General features: G+C 56.2%; 1 protein-coding gene across 13 annotated transcripts in view; it reads right to left on the minus strand.

Annotated features, from left to right (window-relative positions):
* SNED1 (sushi, nidogen and EGF like domains 1) overlaps positions 1-20,031 on the minus strand; it is a 76,124-nt gene that overhangs the window by 17,616 nt on the left and 38,477 nt on the right. For all 13 annotated transcript variants that reach the window (XR_008682866.2, XR_008682865.2, XR_008682867.2 and 10 more), the window contains exons 9-22: positions 18,200-18,325; positions 17,931-18,035; positions 17,672-17,785; positions 17,063-17,179; positions 15,256-15,372; positions 14,971-15,087; positions 14,731-14,844; positions 14,354-14,527; positions 5,464-5,577; positions 4,809-4,922; positions 4,359-4,472; positions 3,447-3,560; positions 2,975-3,271; positions 1,434-1,617 (exon numbers count right to left, since the gene is read on the minus strand). Coding sequence is in view for 10 of the 13 variants with exons in the window: in XM_055403723.2 (XP_055259698.1) it covers positions 1,434-1,617; positions 2,975-3,271; positions 3,447-3,560; positions 4,359-4,472; positions 4,809-4,922; positions 5,464-5,577; positions 14,354-14,527; positions 14,731-14,844; positions 14,971-15,087; positions 15,256-15,372; positions 17,063-17,179; positions 17,672-17,785; positions 17,931-18,035; positions 18,200-18,325 (1,921 nt within the window). In the remaining 3 variants the exon portion in view is untranslated. The remainder of the gene's footprint in view (positions 1-1,433; positions 1,618-2,974; positions 3,272-3,446; positions 3,561-4,358; positions 4,473-4,808; positions 4,923-5,463; positions 5,578-14,353; positions 14,528-14,730; positions 14,845-14,970; positions 15,088-15,255; positions 15,373-17,062; positions 17,180-17,671; positions 17,786-17,930; positions 18,036-18,199; positions 18,326-20,031) is intronic.

Here is a 20,031-nt window from a genome sequence, read left to right on the forward strand (position 1 = left end):
GGGATGGAACTTCTGAGGGTCCCCAGTGACCTCGGGGAGGAGAGGGTCTCCCTGCCCCTAAGTGTCTGTGCACAGTGAGGCTCCTGCCAGCTGAGCATCCCTTTCTCTGGGGTTCTGGAAACTTCTCCAGGCTCAGGTGCCCATGACTCCCCCTGTCCTGTCTGGTAAAAGCCCTGGATGCTATATGTCTACTTGGCTCCCCAGGAAAGTACCTGCTGGTGGGCGACAGGGATGGGGTGTGTTGGGGCTGTGGGGGGGGGCTTGTCTTGTGTGGGGGAGGGGCTGGGAAACTCACACATGGTCTGTGGCTTGTCCCCACCTGCCGCTTCCTCTCATTGATGTTGCCTTGCATCCTTTCTCTGTCCTGAATCTCTGCTGAGCCTTGGGGAACCCCTTCGTAAACGTGGGGATGGCTTTGGGGACCCCAGCACAGGAGTGCCCACCTGGGACCCCATTTGTGTCTCCTGGGGAGTGGGCAGAAGGGGCCACAGACACACCTTACAGACAAGGGGAGGGGCGTGGTCTCCAGCACAGATGGCCATCTGGCTGGATGGGGTGGGGGTGGGGCACAGGAAACACGGTGGAGAGAAGTCTGCAAACCAGAAGTGTGCTGGTGCGGGCGTTCGGTGGCCTGCCCGTTCCGCCTTCCAGAGCCTGCCTCCCAGCCGTGGCCCACGGCTGCTCTAGGCTGGACGCTGCAGAGCTGTCCCTGAGGCCCCCTCCACAGCTGTGGTCCCAGGCTCAGGAACTTGGTGGGGAAGTCACAGCTGCCGCCTTCCCTCCTCATCCTGCCCTCCAGCACTGCCCACCCTCTGTGCCTGGCTCAGAAGGTGGCTCATGAGTCCATCATGGGCCGCCGTCTGGGAGCATCCCTAAGCTGGGGCCTAGGCCAGGGGTCTGAGGCTTCCCTGTGGTGCTGCTGAAATGTTTATTTCAGTTATCAGTCATTTTGAGTGACTGATGTTCATTTGAATTTTATTTTCTAGTTTTATTGGTATATAATACACATAAGAAGTTTCAGTTCAGCTCAGTTCAGCTGTTCAAGTCATATCTGACTGTGTGACCCCATGGACTGCAGCATGCTAGGCTGCCCTGTCCTTCACCAGTTTAAGGTTTGAACATATTTGAACAAAGGAAAAATGTCAGGCAGCCCAGGGGTGCCTGTCTTCTCCCTTTCCAAGGAGTCTTGTGATTCGGGCTGGAGGGACTCTGGGCTGGCCTCCAGCGGCCTTTCTTCTGTCTGCAGGAGGTGCCATCCGCAGAGTCAGAGCGTCCCTGCTCTCCCAGGCACTCTGAACTAGGCTGGCGGCCCATGGATGGCAAGGCAGCAGTGAGGCCCGTGACTGCCCACACGCCCCTGCTCCTCCAGGAGCCCGGTGGGGCAGGGGGGAGGGCGGGGGAGGGGCAGGGGGAGGGGGCGCCCTTGCTTCTACCTGAACGTGAACCTGTCCACACCCCTGTCCACGTCAGTGGCCTGCTCCTCCTGGGCCTCAGGGTGGCGGATGGACAGGCGGACGCTGCTGACGGTGGCGTGGCGGATCCTGTGCAGAGCCCACCGCACCGAAATGGCGCTGGCCGTCACGTTGGCGACCTCAAGGCCCTCGATGGGGCGGGGTCCTGGGGATAGTGGGCGAGCAGCCTGTGTAGCCCCTCCTCACCCCTGGTTGGTGGGGCTGGGGCTGGAGAGGGGGCTTGGGAAGGGCCCTGGGGACCTGCACAGAGGTGGCCTCGAGACGCCCATCCAGCCTGGGCTTGATGCAGGGATCCCTCAGTCCAGCGGGCACCGGAGGCGGGTGGACATGCCCTGGACCACTGCCTCAGGGTGGGGGTGTTGCAAAGGGGCTGCTGGAGGCGCTGCCCTGCATGGTCTTGGCATGCCAGGGGGCAGGGTGGGACCTTCCTGACTCCCTGGCTGGCTGGTGGCACTGACAGTGACCCTCTGCATCATCTGGGGGCTCCTGGGGCCTGCCCGGGAGAAGCCAGGAGAGGCCTTGCTGACGCCAGGGAAGGGGACGAACCCCAGGCCAAGGGAGTTGAGAGGGGTGCCCCAGCTCCCAGAGTGCCAAGCCCTGGTCTGCGGGAAGTGCGCCTCACCCCCACCCCAATGGCGCGGGGGAGGCCGTCTTCCTTCCAGAGCCCACCTTGAGCAGCCTTGAAAGTGCTTCTTGCTAAAGCCGAGCTCAGGATGACCCTGTCCACCCCCAGCCCCCGAGGTTCTTCTGTCACATGCTGGGGCCACCCTCCTGGCCCCATGTGCTGTCCTTCCCCAGGACACCCCGTCCCGAGGCCTCGTCCCCCTCACACTTGGCCCTCAGTGTCCTGGCTGTCGGCATCCACGCAGGCTGCCTGCCGCCTTCCTTCTGAGGGAGCTGAGAAGGCACTCCTCTCTGTCCTCCAGGACCCTTCAGGCCATGCCTGCCTCGTTTGCCCTGCTCCCATGACTGGCCGTGCCCACCTGCCCGCCCATGCTCACTTGTCCATATGTACCCACCTGTGCCTATGTACCAGCCTGTTCCCACCTGTGCCCACCTGCCTGCCTGTGCCCACCTGCCCCACCCTGCCAACCACCCTCAAGGGGTTCCCAGCATGCCCAGTGGTCATGCCACTGCCCAGCTCTCATTCCATCCTTCAGCCTCCCCTCCCCATCTCTTGGTTCCCAGGGCCAGCCCCCACCAACCCACCATCATGGGAGTATTCCAGGGTTCCCCCTCCCACACAGCCCCAGGAGCAGACAAGCCAGCCGAGCCCAGCCTCTTCACACAACTCCCTTCAGGACAGCACGCCCAGATGGCCTCCCTGCTGCCCCACGGCTGCCTCCGCGCCAGCCCGCAGGGAGGCTCCGTCCTCACCCTGTTGCCGTCCCTCTCCTCCAGAGGGGGGGCCCCGGCCGGCTCGGGCACCGGGGTGGCTTGGCTGGCGCCCGCCCTGCTGGGAGCACACGTGGGGCCCTCGGGCGGCAGCCTGGGTCACTCACGCGTGCGGGTGAGCAGCACCACGGGCCTGCTGATGTCGTTCTTGTTGTTGGTGTTGCGCTTGACCGAGAAGACAGAAACATTGTAGGCCCTGCCGGGCGCCAGGGCCCGGAGCTGGTGCGTGGAGCGGCCCCGGCCCACGAAGTCCGTGCGGCGGTGGGAGCCGTCCGAGGACGCGTAGGTGACAGCATAGCCGTCCAGCACCTGCCTGGCGGCTGGGCCTTCGGGGGGGCGCCAGGAGATGGAGATCTCACTCTCTTCCACTTGCTCCACCTTGAGGGCCGTTGGTGGGAAGAGCTCTTCAGGGTTCCAGTCAAGAACAAGGGAAGTGGGTGTCAGCTGTCGGCCGGGCAAGTCCCAGCCCCCAGGCAGGTGTCTGGCCCGCTGGCCCTGGGCCCGGGGGCCGCTCGGCACTTTGCCCCGTCCCGCAGGGCGTCTGCAGCCCTTGGGCGGGAGGGGCCCCCACCAGCTCACCTTTGTCACAGTTCTTGCCGGTGTAGCCCACTTTACAGGTGCAGCTGTGGGACCCGTTGCTGGCCAGGCAGTAGCCGCGGCCTCCGCAGGGGCTGGAGAAGCAGGGGTCACTCACTGCGGGGGGAGGCAGCGGTGAGTGGGCGTCTGGCCAGGTGCCTTCCTCCGGGCCCTCGGTGTTGGCCCTGGGCCTGTCCCGTGTTGGTTTGTTTGTGGGGTGCAGGTGGGCAGTCCCAGGTGGCCCTTTGGGGAGCAGATATGGGGCACACTCTCCGGGGGAGGGACAGGGCTTCCCAGGGGCCCCACAGAGAGGCCAGGCTGGCCCATCCCCAGCCAAGCCAAGGTGACCATTCCTGGGCGGCAGCTGAGAACACCAGCCTCCGCAGCCTGTGTCTGCTGGGACTGGGGCACAGCCTGGGCTTTCAGGCCAGGGCCCACAGGGCCTGCGGCCCTGGTGAGGCACTCTGGCTGCAAACTGTCCACACCACGCTCATTGTTGGGAGGGCTCCTGTGCCCTGCGGTGGGGCTGAAGCCCAGGACTTGTCTACCCTGCACATCTGAGCGTTGCACTCAGGCCCAGCTTAGGGGATACTTGAACAGCACAGGTCAGGCCACCCACCCTGTGGATGGAGACACACAGTGAGCTGGGAGAAGTACTGAGCAGGGAGACACGGCACTGGGGCGGCAGGCGGTGTGGTGGGGGCTGCAGGCCGTGGTCAGGGAAGGCCTTGTCCCTCACCGGGTCTCCGAGGGCCCTGAACAGGCTCGTGAGCAAGGGTCTCTCGCCATGAGGAACTGGGGGTGCCAGGCCTCTGGGGCGGCCATGAGCTTGGCCCGTCCGGGGTGGCATGGCCTGTGGCTGGACATGGAGCCAGGTGGGCAGGGGTGCAGTGGGCGGGGAGCCGGGGGCCCCACCTGTCTCGCAGTGGTAGCCGAAGAAGCCCTCTGGGCAGACGCACAGGTAGGCCCCGCCACCATTCTCACAGCGGCCTCCATGCTGGCAGGGGCTGGAGTCGCAGGCGTCCACCTCTGGAGAACACCCAGAGAGTCGGCCAGGGCAGCAAGGGGGTGTCTGGGGGAGGGAGGAGAGGACAGCGGGAGGAAGGGAAGGGACGGTGGGGCGAGGTCGCTGGGGGCAGGGGGCGGGCAGGGGCGTGACCCCCCCCTCCCTTGGCAGGCGCCTGGCCCTCCCCTCCTCCCTGCTGGGGTCCCTCCCGCCAGAAGCCTTTCCCCGGGCACCGTCCCCGCCCCCTGCTCTGAGCAGCCCAGTGTCTGTGCTGGTTGGAAACAGGTTCTCCCGGGCGTCCGGGGCATCATGAGTGTGGGTGAGGGCCCGGCACGTGGGGACCCGAGAGCAGCCCCTACCTGTCTCACAGTGGACGCCAATGAAACCGGGGGGGCACTGGCAGACAAAGGCCCCTGGGAGGTCCCTGCAGGAGCCTCCATTTCTGCAGGGCTGTGTCTGGCACTCGTCTGTCTCTGAGGAGAGGGACACGGACACGAGGCTGTATGGCCCCTGCCCCAGGGCTCCTGTGCCCCAGACTTCAGCCTCCCCTGCCCTCTGCCCACAAAGCCTGTCCGGGCCCCTGCTGCCTTCACTGCCCAGGCTTTGTGGCCTGCACAAGCGTGAGGGAGCAGGCTTCATGGAGCCTCTCTCCTACTCCGGCTTGGATGCAGGGCTGGGATCTGCCCCCTGCACCGCAACTTCTCTGCCCCTGGGCCCTCCCCCCACCTTCCCCTGCCCCCACCAGCCAGGGTCTGCGGGAGGCAGGGAGGACAGCCATGGTTAGCTGTTGTCAGCTGCGCTCTCAGCCCTTCTGGGGTTTATATTCCCTTTATAATACTCCTGTATTATAAACTGCTGTCCCTGTGGACATCAGAGCCGGCAGGGGCCCGAGAGAGCAGGCAGCACCCAGCCAGACCCCAGCACAGGGAGAGGAGTGGCTGGGCAAGGGGACCGTGCTGGAGCGCTGGAGCTCAACAGGAGTGGCCGGCCCACGGAAGGCCGGGACCGTCTTACCCCGCTCACAGTGGGTGCCTTCACGCCCTGGGCTGCAGATGCACAGGTACCCGGCGACGCGGTCCTGGCAGGAGCCCCCGTGCAGGCATGGCTGGGATCGGCACTCGTCGATTTCTGAGCGAGGAAAGCCCGGGTGCCAGGCGCCGGGAGAGACCCCAAGAATAAAGCAGTGTTGCTGCTGTTAGCAGGGATGACTCGAAGCCGGACTAAGAGGGACGCACATGAGCTTTGACAAGAGGCCCTGGACAGAGGTCTACGACATCCCAGGTGCCGGGAAAGGCCAGAACCCGAGGAGGGCCCCGGAGGGGAAGAGGCGCACCCTGGGAAGGGGCTGGGGATGCTCCCGAGGACCCCACCGCGCCTTAGGTAACAATTGTGTATGAAACCGAGACACTTGGGGACCAGCCCTTCAGTTTGAAATATTCACCGTGGAGTTTTTAAAAACTGGGAATTTTGCTCCTGAATTAACGATGTTCAGCTTAGAACAGTTTCCTTTTAATGCTTAACATGTAAGTAAGTACCATAAACGGTACTGAGAGAATGACCCCTGGGGGCTGGCGCCTGACCTGGGGGCTAAGAAGGTTGGCTCACCTGCTCACACACATTCCACTTGTGACTCGAATTTCCACGGTTATCCCCTCTGTGCCTCCTTAGTTTTTAAATTTTTACCGATGTGCTGGACGATATACAGTTCTCTTTTTGCTATTATGAACTTCACTTATAGGATGTTGTGGTTAACGTACTCTTGTCACTCAACATTATGTTAATAAGATGTTTCTGTGTTGTGGGTTCTTTGCATTGCTGTGTAATATTCCTCAGTGTGATTATACCATACTTTCTCTCTCTTGTTTGGGAGGCTTTGGGGTTGGGTTTAGATTTCTTGCTGTTGGAACAAACACAGCTTCTCTGTCTTTCCCATCTCCTGGTGTAGCGTTTTCCCTAGATTTACGATTATTGAGCAGTGCCATTGCTAGGACACGGTTTATATGAATGGCCAGCTGGACAAATTACTAAACTGTCTTCAAAGTGCGTGCACCAGTTTACACTTCCTCCAGCAATTGAGAACAAATCCTGTTTATCCATATTCTCACCAATACATGGGCTTTTTAGACTTCAGAAGTTTTGCCAACTGAATGTATCTCATTGTACTGTTGATTTGCATTTTGCACATCACTGACAAAGGGAATGATGTTTACGTCTATGAAATTCCTACTCATGTGCTTTACCTATTGGGTTGATTATATATGTGTGTGTGCGTGTGTACATATATATGTATGTACATAAGTGAAATGTATATGTATGTACACTTATGTATATACATAAGTGAAAGTCACTCAGTCGTGTCTGACTTTTTGCGACACCGTGGACTATACAGTCCATGGAATTCTCCAGGCCAGAACAGTGGAGTGGGTAGTCTTTCCCTTCTCCAGGGGATCTTCCCCACCCAGGTCTCCCGTATTGAAGGCAGATTCTTTACCAGCTGAGCCACAAGGGAAGCCCGACTTTCTTAAAGCCAAGGAATTTAAGTTCCTAATTTTTAACTAGTCAATTTGTCCATTTTTTCCTTTTATACTTAGTGGTTTTTGTGGAATGTTTCCCTGCCTTAAGGCCAAAAATATAGTTAGCCTACATTTCCAACACAAAACTACATAGTTAAAAAAAAAAAAAAACATTTAAGTCCTTCATACATCTGAAACTAATTGTTAGGTATGGTGAGAAGTGGAGAAACAATGTAACATTTTCTGAATACCTAACCATTTTATTCCAGCTGTCATGAAGATTTTCTCATATGCTTTCTTACAGAAGTTTATAGTTTTAGCTTTTACATTTATGTCTATAATTCATTTCACAAATATAAAAGTTATCATTTTGATGCTATTGTACATAATATTGCTTCATTTCATTTTCCAAGTCTCCACTGCTAGAATATGAAAATATCATTGTTTCTGTGTATTGACCCTGTATCCTGTAACCTACTTGAATTCACTTATTAGTTCTATTGCTTCTGTTGCAGAACTTCTTAGAATTTTCTGTGTGCACGATCATGTCATCTTTCCTTCTTGCCCGATAGACACACTGTCTTCCTTTTCTCGCCTGTGGCGTGGTCCAGGACCTCCAGGACAGCTGCAGAAGGCACTGGAGAACGGACACCTTTGCCTTACCACTGATAAGGGCAGGAAGTCTCTCACGCATAAGTGCTTCGTCAGCTGTAGGTTTTGTTCATGGACGCCCTCTAATCAGGTTAAAGAAATGTTCTTCTACTCTTAGTTTGTTGAAAATGGTTTTCCCCTTTATTTTCTAATATGGTGAATGACATTTACTGATTTTCAAATGTTAAACTGTTCTTGAGATAAATCCCTCCAGGTCAGGCTGTATTAACCTTCTGATGTAATAGTGGGCTGGACTTTAGTAGTGTCTTGTTAGTATCTTTGTGCTTTGCACATGAAGAACATTGTTGGCCTGTAACTTTTTTGCGGTGTGTCTGGTTTTGGTACAAAGGTGATACTGGTCTCATAAACAGAGCTTAGGAGGTCCCTTCCCCCTACACTCTCTGGAAGGGCCGTGAGGGTAGCCTTATTATCCCTCTGAGGGCGTGACAGGGCTCAGTGAGGCAGTCTGGCCCTGCCATTCTCTTTGCAGGGAAGCTTTTAGCCGCAAGTTAAATTCCCTTAATAGACACGAGCCCTTCACACTCTCTCTTTATTCTTGTGGTCATCAGCATCTTTCTTCATTTGTTCTAAATTGTGACATATATTGGCCTGAAGTTTTTCACAATACCTCCGTGCCCTTTAAATGCTCATATAGTCTTTAGTGATGGCTGTTTTTCCACTTTGATATTGCTAATTTTTATTTTTTCCCTTGATCAGTCTCAGTTCAGTCGCTCAGTCGTGTCCGACTCTTTGCGACCCCACGAAGCACAGCACACCAGGCCTCCCTGTCCATCACCAACTCCCGGAGTTCACTCAAGCTCATGTCCATCGAGTTGGTGACGCCATCCAGCCATCTCATTCTCTGTCGTCCCGTTCTCCTCCCACCCCCAATCCCTCCCAGCATCAGAGTCTTTTCCAGTGAGTCAACTCTTCGCATGAGGTGGCCAAAATATTGGAGTTTCAGCTTCAGCATCAGTCCTTCCAATGAACACCCAGGATTGATCTCCTTGCAGTACAAGGGACTCTCAAGAGTCTTCTCCAACACCACAGTTCAAAAGCATCAGTTCTTCGGCGATCAGCTTTCTTCACAGTCCAGCTCTCACATCCATACCTGACCACTGGAAAAACCATAGCCATGATTAGACAGACCTTTGTTGGCAAAGTAATGTCTCTGCTTTTTAATATGCTGTCTAGGTTGATCATAACTTTCCTTCCAAGGAGTAGTTCAGTTCAGTTCAGTTCAGTCGCTCAGTCATGTCCGACTCTCCGCGACCCCATGAATCACAGCACGCCAGGCCTCCCTGTCCATCACCAACTCCCGGAGTTCACTCAAACTCATGTCCATCGAGTCGGTGATGCCATCCAGCCATCTCATTCTCTGTCGTCCCCTTCTCCTCCTGCCCCCAACCTTTCCCAGCATCAGAGTCTTTTCCAGTGAGTCAACACGTCACATGAGGTGGCCAAAGTATTGCAGTTTCAGCTTTAGCATCAGTCCTTCCAATGAACACCCAGGATTGAGCTCCTCTAGAATGGACTGATTGGATCTCCTTGCAGTCCAAGGGACTCTCAAGAGTCTTCTCCAACACCACAGTTCAAAAGCATCAATTCTTCGGCGATCAGCTTTCTTCACAGTCCAACTCTCACATCCATACATGACCACGGGAAAAACCACAGCCTTGACTAGACGGACCTTTGTTGGCAAAGTAATGTCTCTGCTTTTTAATATACTATCAAGGTTGGTCATAACTTTCCTTCCAAGGAGTAAGCGTCTTTTAATTTCATGGCTGCAATCAGCATCTGCAGTGATTTTGGAGCCCAAAAAAATAAAGTCTGACACTGTTTCCACTGTTTTTCCATCTATTTCCCATGAAGTGATGGGACCAGATGCCATGATCTTCGTTTTCTGAATGTTGAGCTTCAAGCCAACCTTTTCACTCTCCTCTTTCATCAAGAGGCTTTTGAGTTCCTCTTCACTTTCTGCCAAGAGGGTGGTGTCATCTGCATATCTAAGGTTATTGATATTTCTCCCGGCAATCTTGATTCCAGCTTGTGCTTCTTCCAGCCCAGCGTTCCTCATGATGTACTCTGCATATAAGTTAAATAAGCAGGGTGACAATATACAGCCTTGACGTACTCCTTTTCCTATTTGGAACCAGTCTGTTGTTCCATGTGCAGTTCTGACTGTTGCTTCCTGACCTGCATACAGGTTTCTCAAGAGGCAGGTCAGGTGGTCTGGTATTCACGTCTCCTTCAGAATTTTCCACAGTTTATTGTGATCCACACAGTCAAAGGCTTTGGCATAGTCAATGAAGCAGAAATAGATGTTTTCTGGAACTCTCTTGCTTTTTCGATGATCCAACAGATGTTGCCAATTTGATCTCTTACTCCTCTGCCTTTTCTAAATACAGCTTGAACATCTGGAAGTTCACAGTTCACGTATCGCTGAAGCCTGGCTTGGAGAATTTTGAGCATGACTTTACTAGTGTGTGAGATGAGTGCCATTGTGCGGTAGTTTGAGCATTCTTTGGCATTGCCTTTCTTTGGGATTGGAATGAAGACTGACATTTTCCAGTCCTGTAGCCACTGCTGAGTTTTCCAAATTTGCTGGCATATTGAGTGCAGCACTTTCACAGCATCATCTTTTAGGATTTGAAATAGCTCAACTTGAATTCCATCACCTCCACTACCTTTGTTCGTAGTGATGCTCTCTAAGGCCCACTTGACTTCACATTCCAAGATGTCTGGCTATAGGTGAGTGATCACGCCATCGTGATTATCTTCGTCATGAAGATCTTTTTTGTACAGTTCTTCTGTGTATTCTTGCCACCTTTTCTTAATATCTTCTGCTTCTGTTAGGTCCTTACCATTTCTGTCCTTTATCGAGCCCATCTTTGCATGAAATCTTCCCTTGGAATCTCTAATTTTCTTGAAGAGAGCTCTAGTCTTTCCCATTCTGTTGTTTTCCTCTGTTTCTTTGCATTGATCGCTGAGGAAGTCTTTCCTGTCTCTCCTTACTATTCTTTGGAACTCTGCATTCAGATGCTTATATCTTTCCTTTCCTCCTTTGCTTTTCGCTTCCCTTCTTTTCACAGCTATTTGTAAGCCCTCTCCAGACAGCCATTTTGCTTTTTTTGCATTTCTTTTCCTTGGGGATGGTCTTGATCCCTGTCTCCTGTACAATGTCATGAACCTCCGTCCAGAGTTCATCAGGCACTCTATCAATCAGATCTAATCCCTTAAATCTATTTCTCACTTCCACTGTATAATCATAAGGGATTTGATTTAGGTCATACCTGAATGGTCTAGTGGTTTTTCCCTACTTTCTTCAATTTAAGACTGAATAGCCAGGGGCGGGGGAGCCTGGTGGGCTGCTGTCTATGGGGTCGCACAGATGCGGACACGACTGAAGCGACTTAGCAGCAGCAGCAGCAGCTAGAAGCTTATTGTTTTTATTGATCCTTTCAAGGAATCAGTTTTTGGTTTCATCTGCACATCTTTTTTATAATTAATTATAAATTATAAAAAATATGTCATTTAACCATTATTTGTTGTTGATATATAAAAATGCAATGAGTTTTGTTATAATAAGCTATATTCACCTAACATATTACATTTCCTATCATTTGTACAGTTTTCTTTGGTTGAAAGGCAGCCATGTTGGCTGTAAATACTAACATTTTTACTTCACCCTTTAGCATCTTCATGACTTTACTTTCTCTTACTTTAGTGCATAGGCTGTTACTGACAATGTAACATTGACTAGACTTAGTGGTAATGGACATCCTTATTTTGTTCTGAATTTTAAGGGGAATGTTTCTCCACTTGGGATAATGTCCTTTCTAGGTTAGATGAGACCCATCATAAGACCGCCTCAGAAGCTAATTTCCTTCCTCCTGTTGGTAGCTCAGCATGTCTGAGTCAGTTCAGTGGCAGATCAGCTTTTGAATTCCAGACCGTCCTCCTGTATAATAAGGGTCAGGGAACACGGGTCCACAGCTTCCTCTCCTTTTTCATTTTGGCCTCACCATGCAGCACGCAGAACTTCCTTGACCAGGGACTGAACCTGTGCCCTCTGCAGTGGGAGCACAGGGCCTTAACCACGACCTCTCGGGCAGCCCCATAGCTCTTTTGATGTAACCTGTCCTCATTCCTCTGTAAACACGTGGAGTATAATTGGTGTGCCTCAGTGTAATTGTGTGTTCAGCCTTGCTTATGCCTGGTCTAAGCACATCTCCCTGTGGGCTAATGAACACTTGGGGGGCTCTGTGGGCTCTGCTATTTCTCTTTTATAAGTTTTCCCTCCAGTAAATCCTGTATTATACCACGTGGTACTAGAAAGGTGTGTGTATCATGTTATTTTTATCTGGATAAGGAGTACTTTTAAAATTCTTACTTGGTAGGAGTTTCTTACTTGAATAGGTATGAATTTTATCAAATGCTTATTATACATTCATTGAGATTCTTATATGACTTTTCTCCTTTAGTTGGTTAGTGTGGCAAATTTTTCTAATATCAGACTGTTTTTAGAACCCAACTGAAGAATGGTATGTGTGCTCAGTTGTGTCTGACTCTTTGCAGCCCCATGGACTGTCACCCACCAGGCTCCTCCGTCCATGGAATTTTCCAGGAAAGAATACAGGAGTGGGTTGCCATTTCAAGCAGAATACTGGGGTGGGTTGCCACTTCCTAGTCTAGGGGGTCTTCCTGGCCCAGGAATCAAACCCACGTCTCTTGGGTCTCCTACACTGGCAGGCTGCTTCTTTACCACCGGCATCACCTGGGAAGCCCCTTTATGGTGTGTATAGTCTTTACAGACCGTCAGATTTCTCATCTGTTTTCACATTTAATGGACCCATAACTTTACTCTCTCCACCTCTCCATGTCTGGTGTTGGTTTAAGGTTATCCTGGCCTCGTGGAGTGGTTGGCACACACTGTTTTCTACTCCCCAGGAGGGCCTGTGTAACACTGCAGCAGTCTGCTTCTTGGCAGTTTGGTGGGATGGACCAACGGAATTGTTTGGGCCTGGTGCTTCCTTGTGGGAAAACTTTGCATCCTCAGCTCTGTGATGAGCTAAAAGGTACGACTTTATGGGCTCTCTGGAGCTTCCCTGATGTTACAGTGAGAGTGGTGGTGTTTTCTAACTGTCCGCACCCTAACTGAATGGACCACTTCACTATCTTAAATACCAGCTTATTATCTCACTCCTGCTGTCTCTGTAGGAAGGCTGGTGCCGATCTGATTCTTGTCCCTTTTTCTAAGGCTCTTTGCTTACTGGTTTTCTTGATTTTATTATGCTGTGTCTAATGTTTCTCTTTCCTCCTGGCGTTCTGCAGGCCCTCTCGCTCTCTCTCTGGTCTTTGGGCAGTTCTCCTGGGCATCGGGCCCTGTGGCTGCTGCCGCTGTCCGTGTCGTTGCTCCCGGCGCCCCGCTGCCTGGCTGTCACACCTGTGCAGTGCTCAGCACCCGCATCTCTGTCTCCTTGTGAGCATTCCCTTCTCCTTTCTGGCATAGCTCCTCACACTGCCCTTCCGTGCATCCGCTTCGTCTGCGTTTGTTCCCATTTATAGGTTGTGTCTCTTACTTGAACTGTTACAGGTTTCCAGTCACCTTGTTTTTGCTTTCCTTTACCTGTTACCTGTTGACTCTGTTTTTACGGCCAGCATCAGGTTCCTTCTGTGTGTCTGTCATGCTCATCTCCTGCGCTTCTGCTCCCAGGAGTGTATGCATCTGGGCTCTATTACTGTCTCAGAGGTGCCCGTATTTCTCAAGTGTCCTGCCGTCCTCGCTCGTGAGCTCACATTCCCTGGTGGGCCCCACTCCTCCTCTGATGGCACGTTGAGGAGAAGCAACACTGGGCCCGGGGTGGCCTCCTAGACAGTGACCACTAGCCTGGGGGGCTTGGAAGGACAGGCGTAAAGGAGCATGCTTGAGGCCAGGTGACCACACCTGTGTTCCGGAACTCTCCACCTGAGAGGGCCACCCAGGCCTGACGCCTTGCAGGGCACCTGGGAGGGAGCAGTGTGTTCTGTGCCTCCCTTCTCTGGATGCTGTCCTGTCCCTAAGCTACTTTGCTGAAAACTGTCTTCTGAGACTGTGTTACCATTACACAGACAGTCTGAACAGTTTGGAATATTCTGTTTGGCTTAACGCACCCCTGGCAGTGCTATCTGCAGTGCCTGTCTCCAGATGCCTGGATCAAGGGGGCCTTGCCTGCAGGGCAACATCCCTTAAATGCCTGTGGGGGCTCGTGGGGGCCTTGCTCAAATGCAGAGTCTGATCCCGCAGGCCTGGGCGGGCCTGGGAGCAGGAGTGGGACCTAAGCCCTGATCTGCCTCTGCAGGGCTCTGCCTTTGGGCTGCCTCCTGGCCTCAGCAGCTTCCTCTGCAGACTGGGCTTGTGGGTGTTGGACCTCATGCTCTGGGCTGCTCTGAGGACCGGAAGCCCTTAGAGAAGGGTCCGGAGTGGAGGGGACCGGTCGTCACCACCATCAGCACCAGGCCTTGGCCTCACTTGGCACAGAGGAGACACAGGCCAAGGTCAGGAGTGGCTCTCGTGCTCTCCTGCTCAGCCCAGGGGAGTGGGGCGTGGCTCAGAGGAGTGGGGCGTGGCCCAGGGGAGTGGGGCGTGGCTCAGAGGAGTGGGGCGTGGCCCAGGGGAGTGGGGCGTGGCTCAGAGGAGTGAGGCGTGGCCCAGGGAAGTGGGGCGTGACTCTCCCCACCCCGAAGAGGGCCCCGGTCACCGTGGCACTGGGGGGGCTCACTCCAGACGCCCTGTGGCTGGCAAACCCGGACATGGCTGGAGGCGCTTGGGCTGTAGCCTTGGTCGCACGAGTACAGGGCCACCGAGCCCAGTCGGGTGCCGTTGAATCGCAGAGTGGCGTGCTTCACCTCGCCGGGGGGGCCGCAGTCTACCTCTGCAAGGACACGGCAGCCCCTTCCTGCGCTGCTGGCCCCTGCCTGGCCTCCCGCTGCTCTGACCCGGGCCCCTTTCTCCCCGGGCAGCCTGTCCCAGGGTGACAGAACCGGCCCCCAGAGCGGGCTGCTCAGAGGTTTCCTTCTTCCCCTCCCTCCCCAGTCCCCTGCTGGGCCCTGCCCTGCCCCGACCCAGCCCGCTCACCTGCCTGGCACCGGCGTCCTGTGTACCCTGCTTGGCAGTAGCAGGAGAAGTCTGTTCCCAGGTCCTCGCAGGTGCCCCCATTCATGCACGGGCTCCGGAAGCAGGGTGAGGGGGCTGCAAGGGTGCGGGGACCCCGTTGCCCATCACTGTCCCCCCCGAGGCCTCTGGGAAGCAGAGGCGTCCTGCCTCTTGCACCAGCTCTGCCTCCGGGCCACGGGACTGTGGGGAGCTCCGCCTTACCTATCTCACAGTGCCGTCCCGAGAAGCCCGGGGGGCAGTCACACTTGTATTTGCCGATGTAGTGGAAGCAGGTGCCGCCGTTGTGACAGGGGCCCGAGGCGCACGAGTCTGGCTTCCCTGGAAGCAGGGGCAGCCATCGGGCAGGGCCGGGGACCGCGTGCACCACCCCGGGTCCCTCCCCCCGTCCCTCCGCGCCCTCAGCAAGGGCGGTAGGGGGCTTGTGGGCTGCTCCTGACAGCGGCCGGCCCTCCCCGCCCCCCCAGGACGGCGCCGCTGGGCCCGCACCGATCTCGCAGTGCCGGCCAGTGAAGCGGTAGGGGCAGTCGCAGTGGTACTCGCCGCCCGCCTCCTTACACGTGCCTCCGTTCCTGCAGGGCCCGGAGCTGCACAGGCGCGGCCGGGCTGCCAGGGACAGACAGAGAGGCCAGTCAGCCGGGGCCAGCCTCCTGACCCACAGTGCCCACAGGCCAGGGCTGCCGGTCAGCGGAGCCCCTGAGGCTGCTGCCCAGGGCCGAGCCCACCAGGTGCTCCCCACACGGCCTGGGGGCCCTGCGCCCGCCGCCCCGCCGCCCCGCCCCTGCGCCCCCCCCCCCCCGCGCCCGCCGCCCCGCCCCTGCGCCCGTCGCCCCCCCCTGCGCCCCTCGCCCCGCCCCTGCGCCCCGCCCCGCCCCTGCGCCCGTCGCCCCGCCCCACCCCTGCGCCCCTCGCCCCGCCCCTGCGCCCGTCGCCCCCCCTCCCGCCCCTGCGCCCGTCGCTCCCCGCCCCTGCCCCCTCGCCCCGCCCCTGCGCCCGCCGCCCCGCCCCTGCGCCTGTCGCCGCCCCCCCCCGCCCCTGCGCCCGCCGCCCCGCCCCTGCGCCTGTCGCCCCCCGCCCCGCTGTGCCCGCCGCCCCGCCCCTGCGCCCGCCGCCCCGCCCCTGCGCCCGCCGCCGCCCCCCCCCCTGCGCCCGCCGCCCCGCCCCTGCGCCTTTCGCCCCCCGCCCCGCTGTGCCCGCTGTCCCCCTGCCCTGCCAAGGGTCTGCTAGGAAAGCGCGGGAGAGCTGCCCACTGCCGCTCTCCTGCTGAGTGGGGAGCCGCGGCACTCCCACTCAGATTTGCCTGTTTTTGTGCCTGCACTGGGGGCCTTCCCTGGCCTGTGGGGCCCGCCACCCTCTTGTACTCGGGGCCTTCCCTGGCCCGGGGGGGAGCCCGTCACCCTCTTGTACTGGGGGCCTTCCCTGGCCCGCGGTGGGGGGGATGTCGCACCTTCACACCTCAGCCAGCAGTGTAGATCCTCGGCCTCCTAGACGTTCTTGGGGGGAATATGAAGCAGGAGGGGCCTCCCCCCACGCCCTGTGGAGCCTCACGGGACGCTTGTCCAGGTTCCGGCCACCACCCCCCCCATGTCCCTCTGCCCCCTCTTGGGGACACCTCGGCCAAGGGTGCAGGACCTCGGTGGCTGTGCACAGAATCAGCCTGCTCTCTGGAAAGCCCTCCCCCGCAGGGGTGTGGAGGCCATGGGCGCTGTGGTGGGAGCCCCAGGGGCCCAGTCTCAGAACCCCCGTGGGAGCGGCAGAGGCAGGGGTTCAGGTTTCAACTCTCTGGACTGGTGAGGCAGCAGGAGGGCTGGATGGGGCCCAGGTGCCAAGCCTGAGAGGACAGACCTAGGCACAGGGGCCAGGCGTTCGGCACCCTGGGCCCTGACCAGGGGACGCCTCGGTCACTGAGAGTCCTGAGTGCTGCTTTGAGCTCCGGGAGGGGCTGCACTGGGCGGCCAAGGTGAGCGCAGTGACGCCCGCAGTGTATTTGCCTAAGAGCGCTTACGTTCTCAAGTGGCTAAGTGATGTGAAAGTCGACATTCTCCAATTGCATTACATTTATAAGGTCGACTCAGAGGACATGAATCTGACAAATTCCAGGAGACGGTGAAGGACAGGGAAGCCTGGCATGCTGCAGTCCATGGGGTCACAGAGAGTCAGACACAACTTAGCGACTGGACAACACTGAATTTTTTTATCAATCAGTGATTCTAAAATCCACTGGAAAAACAGTGAGCAGGAAGGGAAGTGTACTGTGTGGAAAGCGACCCCCCTCCCATAAGCTGCCATGCCCCACCTTTCTCGCAGTGACGGCCGTGGAAGCCCCGCGGGCACTCGCACGTGTAGGAGTCTTCGTGTGCGTCACAGGAACCTCCGTTGAAGCAGGGGTCGGAGTCACACGGTGACGGCAGCGCTGTGGGGCAGAGGGCGGTCATCCTGACGTCCTGGCCAGAACCGATGCCAGAGTCTTGAGTCCTCATGCTGGACTCGGAGGCCCCCCTAGAATCTCTTCTATCACATTTTTGAATTTTCCAGATTTTGCCATCACCCTTCCGTGAGCTGGGACTGAGTTGGGGATGAGCTGTGGTCCACAGGAGCCCTGGTATCAGGACCGCCTGACCTCACGTCGCCACCGCCACACGTGACGACTCTCTACTGAGTCACGCGCTGTCTGCGCTGACACGTACGCCGGTGAGCATGCTTCTCCACCAGCGCTTGTCAGGCATTAACATTCCAGCAGCTGAGCTGGAAGGCACTGAGTGACGCTCACACGTGGCCTGCAGTGGGTGGAGCAGTGTGCATGGCTAGGCTGCCCACCCTCAGGGCCCCTCGCGGGCTTCCTCCCGCTGCACCCAGGACCTCCCAGTGCCTTCTCCGCAACAGCTCCCAGGCAGGCCTCACTCACGGTGGCTGGCGTTGTGGTCGGTGTGGCAGACGCACAGGTAGCTCCCGCCGTACTCCGTGCAGTAGCCGCCGTCGGGGCACTGGGTGTTCATGTTGCAGGGCGTGGCCGTGACCTCTGCACACGGCGGGGAGGCCCAGGGACCGCGTGACCCCCAGGGTGACCAGACTGGGGTGCCCCCCACACCCAGGGCTCGCTGTGGTTTCCGGGATTCTCAGGGCAGGGCAGGATGGGAGCCTCTGCCCCAACCCTGGGCACTTACCAAATTCACAGAGGAGCCCGAAGAAGCCCGGTGGGCACTGGCAGAGGGTGCTGTTGGCCCCCAGGCAGCCACCACCATTGCGGCACTCACAGCCACTGGGGGTTCCTGCCACGGACGGAGGGGAGGAGGCCTCAGTGTGGGGGTGCTCTCCTGACCACTGTCCCATAAAGCCGGCTGTGCAGCCCCTCTCCCCACTCCCAGATCCTCTCCACGGATGTCCACATGCACACCCCATGGGCCCCCACCCTGGCGGCCGGGCCCACACGCACTCTCCCTGCAGTCGAAGCCCATGAAGCCTTCAGGGCATTCGCACACGTAGCCCTGATCTGCATCCACACAGGTGCCTCCGTTCTGGCAAGGGCCCGAGAGGCAGGCGTCGGGCACTGGGTGGTGTCCTGCAAGAAAGGCAGTGGTCACCCAAGGCCTGGCAGAGGGCCTGGGCTGGGAGTGGGTTAACAGGGCCTTGGACCAGAGAGGAGGCGTGTTAACCTCTGTTCTTTGTGCCAAGTGCCTGGCCTCCAGCAGCCCTCAGTACCAAACTCCTTCTCTGGAGCAGAAGAAGAAGCTGGAGTGCAGAGGGGCCTATGGTGCACCAAGGGCCTGGCTGAGGCCAGAGTCTCCAAGTGTTGCTCATCAAGCAATTCTGTTACTTAACTGTTCGGGGTTTTCCAGGTATCTTTCTGCTGTTGATTTCTAGTTTAATTTTGCTGGGGTCAGAGAACACAGTCCTTTTCAGTTTATTGAGCGTCATTTTATGGCCGATGGGGCCATCTGTCATGGTGAAGGCTCTGCAAACCCTGGAAGGAACGTGGGTCCCTGTGAGTATCAGCCGTTCTGGGTCAGCCAGCAGCGCTTCCATGTCCCTGTATCCTGGCTGGTCTCCATACTTGTGTCCTTTGAGCTGCCGAGAGGCCGTCTGAAAAGCATCTTTGTTTAACCTTACTTTCTGAAGGACAGTGTTCCTGGGTATACAACCTGAGTGCTTTAGCTTCTTTCTTTCAGGGCTTTAAGGGTGCTGCGCCCCTGTCGTCCAGCCTGCATGACTCTGATGGCGGGTCTGCTGTCACCCTCGTGTCTCTGTGTCTCTTTTCTCTGGGCACTTTTAACATTTTCTCTCTGTCGCTGTCGTTCAGCCGCTCAGTTGGGTCTGGCTCTTTGTGACTCTACAGAGGGCAGTGCGCCAGGCCTCCCCGTCCTCCTCCATCTCCGGGAGCTCTCTCAAACCCATGTCCATCGAGTCTGTGGTGACATCCAACCGTCTCATCCTCTGTCGTCCCCGTCTCCTCCTGCCTTCAGTCTTTCCCAGCATCAGGGTCTTTTCTGATGAGTGAGCTCTTCGCATCAGGTGCCCAAAGGATTGGAGCTTCAGCTTCTGCATCAGTCCTTCCAATGAGTATTCAGGGTTGATTCCCCCTAGGATTGACTGTTTGGATCTCCCTGCAGTCCAAGGGACTCTCAAGAGTCTTCTCCAATATCACAGTTTGAAATCATCAATTCTTCAGTGCTCAGCCTTCTTCATGGTTTAACTCTCACATCCATACATGACCACTGGGAACACCATGGCTTTGACTATGTGGACCTTTGTCAATAAAGTAATGTCTGCTTTTTAATATGCTGTCTACATTTGTCATAGCTTTTCTTCCAAGGAGCAAGTGTCTTTTAATTCTATGGCTGCAGTCACCATCTGCAGTGATTTTGGAGTCCAAGAAAATAGTCTGTCACTGTTTCCATTGTTTTCCCGTCTATTTGCCATGAAGTGATGGGACCAGATGCCATGATCTTAGTTTTTGAATGTTGAGTTTTAAGCCAGCTTTTTCACTCTCCTCTTTCACTTTCATCAAGAGGCTCTTTAGTTCCTCTTCACTTTCGGCCATAAGGGTGGTGTCATCTGCATGTCTGACGTTATTGATGTTTCTCCCGGAAATCTTGATTCCAGTCTGTGATTCATCCAGTCCGGCATTTCACATGATGTGCTCTGCGTATAAGTTAAATAAGCAGGGTGACAATATACAGCCTTGATGCACTCCTTTTTCAATTTTAAACCAGTCTGTTCCATGTTTGGTTCTAACTTTTGCTTCTTGACCTGCCTACAGGTTTCTCA

This window comes from Moschus berezovskii, chromosome 4 (assembly GCF_049115385.1).
Source record: "Moschus berezovskii isolate FMDL1 chromosome 4, NW_MosBer_1.0, whole genome shotgun sequence".
Classification (NCBI taxonomy): domain Eukaryota; kingdom Metazoa; phylum Chordata; class Mammalia; order Artiodactyla; family Moschidae; genus Moschus; species Moschus berezovskii.